This window comes from Egretta garzetta, unplaced genomic scaffold (genome assembly GCF_000687185.1).
Source record: "Egretta garzetta isolate BGI_Z169 unplaced genomic scaffold, ASM68718v1 scaffold1251, whole genome shotgun sequence".
NCBI classification, from domain to species: Eukaryota; Metazoa; Chordata; class Aves; order Pelecaniformes; family Ardeidae; genus Egretta; species Egretta garzetta.
This window is the reverse complement of record NW_009258567.1, coordinates 4,067-4,574: the sequence shown is the minus strand read 5'-3', so window position 1 is coordinate 4,574 and position 508 is coordinate 4,067. Positions and strand designations below refer to the sequence as shown.

At 66.7% G+C, this 508-nt stretch overlaps 1 protein-coding gene across 1 annotated transcript in view; it reads left to right on the top strand.

Moving 5' to 3' along the window:
• SPATS2 (spermatogenesis associated serine rich 2) overlaps positions 1-447 on the top strand; it is a 21,299-nt gene extending 20,852 nt beyond the window's left edge. The window contains exon 11 of the mRNA XM_035903396.1: positions 253-447. Coding sequence (XP_035759289.1) covers positions 253-447 — 195 coding nt within the window. The remainder of the gene's footprint in view (positions 1-252) is intronic.
• Positions 448-508: the final 61 nt, after the last annotated feature.

Here is a 508-nt window from a genome sequence, read left to right as displayed (position 1 = left end):
CGGGCCCGACCCAACCACGGGCCTGGCCGCTGCGGGAGCCCGGGGGAGGCTGATGGTGCACGGGCTGAAAAAATCGGGGTTTCTATTTCCGAAGCCGCCGTGGCCACGCCGGTGCCTTCTCACCCCCACTGCCTTGTGCTTTCCTCCCAAGCAGCACCCAGCTCGGGTGCTGCACTCCCGGGCCGACGCGGGAGGGGTTCCCCTCCTTGCCCGGCCTGAATTAACGGGCGCGTTTTGCCTTCTCTCGTGAAGCACTTCGTCAGCGAACGCAAGTACGACGAGGACCTGGGCAGGGTGGCGCGGTTCACGTGCGGCCTCGACGCGCTGAAGAGGAGCATCGCCTCGTTCGGGCAGGGTGAGCCCAGGGCGGGGAGGAGCCGAGGCGTCGGGCACCGCTCTGCTGGCCCTGCTGTCGCCCAAACCCTTCACGTGCACCCCAAAACCTGAGAGCGGCGGGGCTGGGAGCGTTACCTTCGGGTTTTTTGTTTCCTCTCCTCTGCGGAGAGAT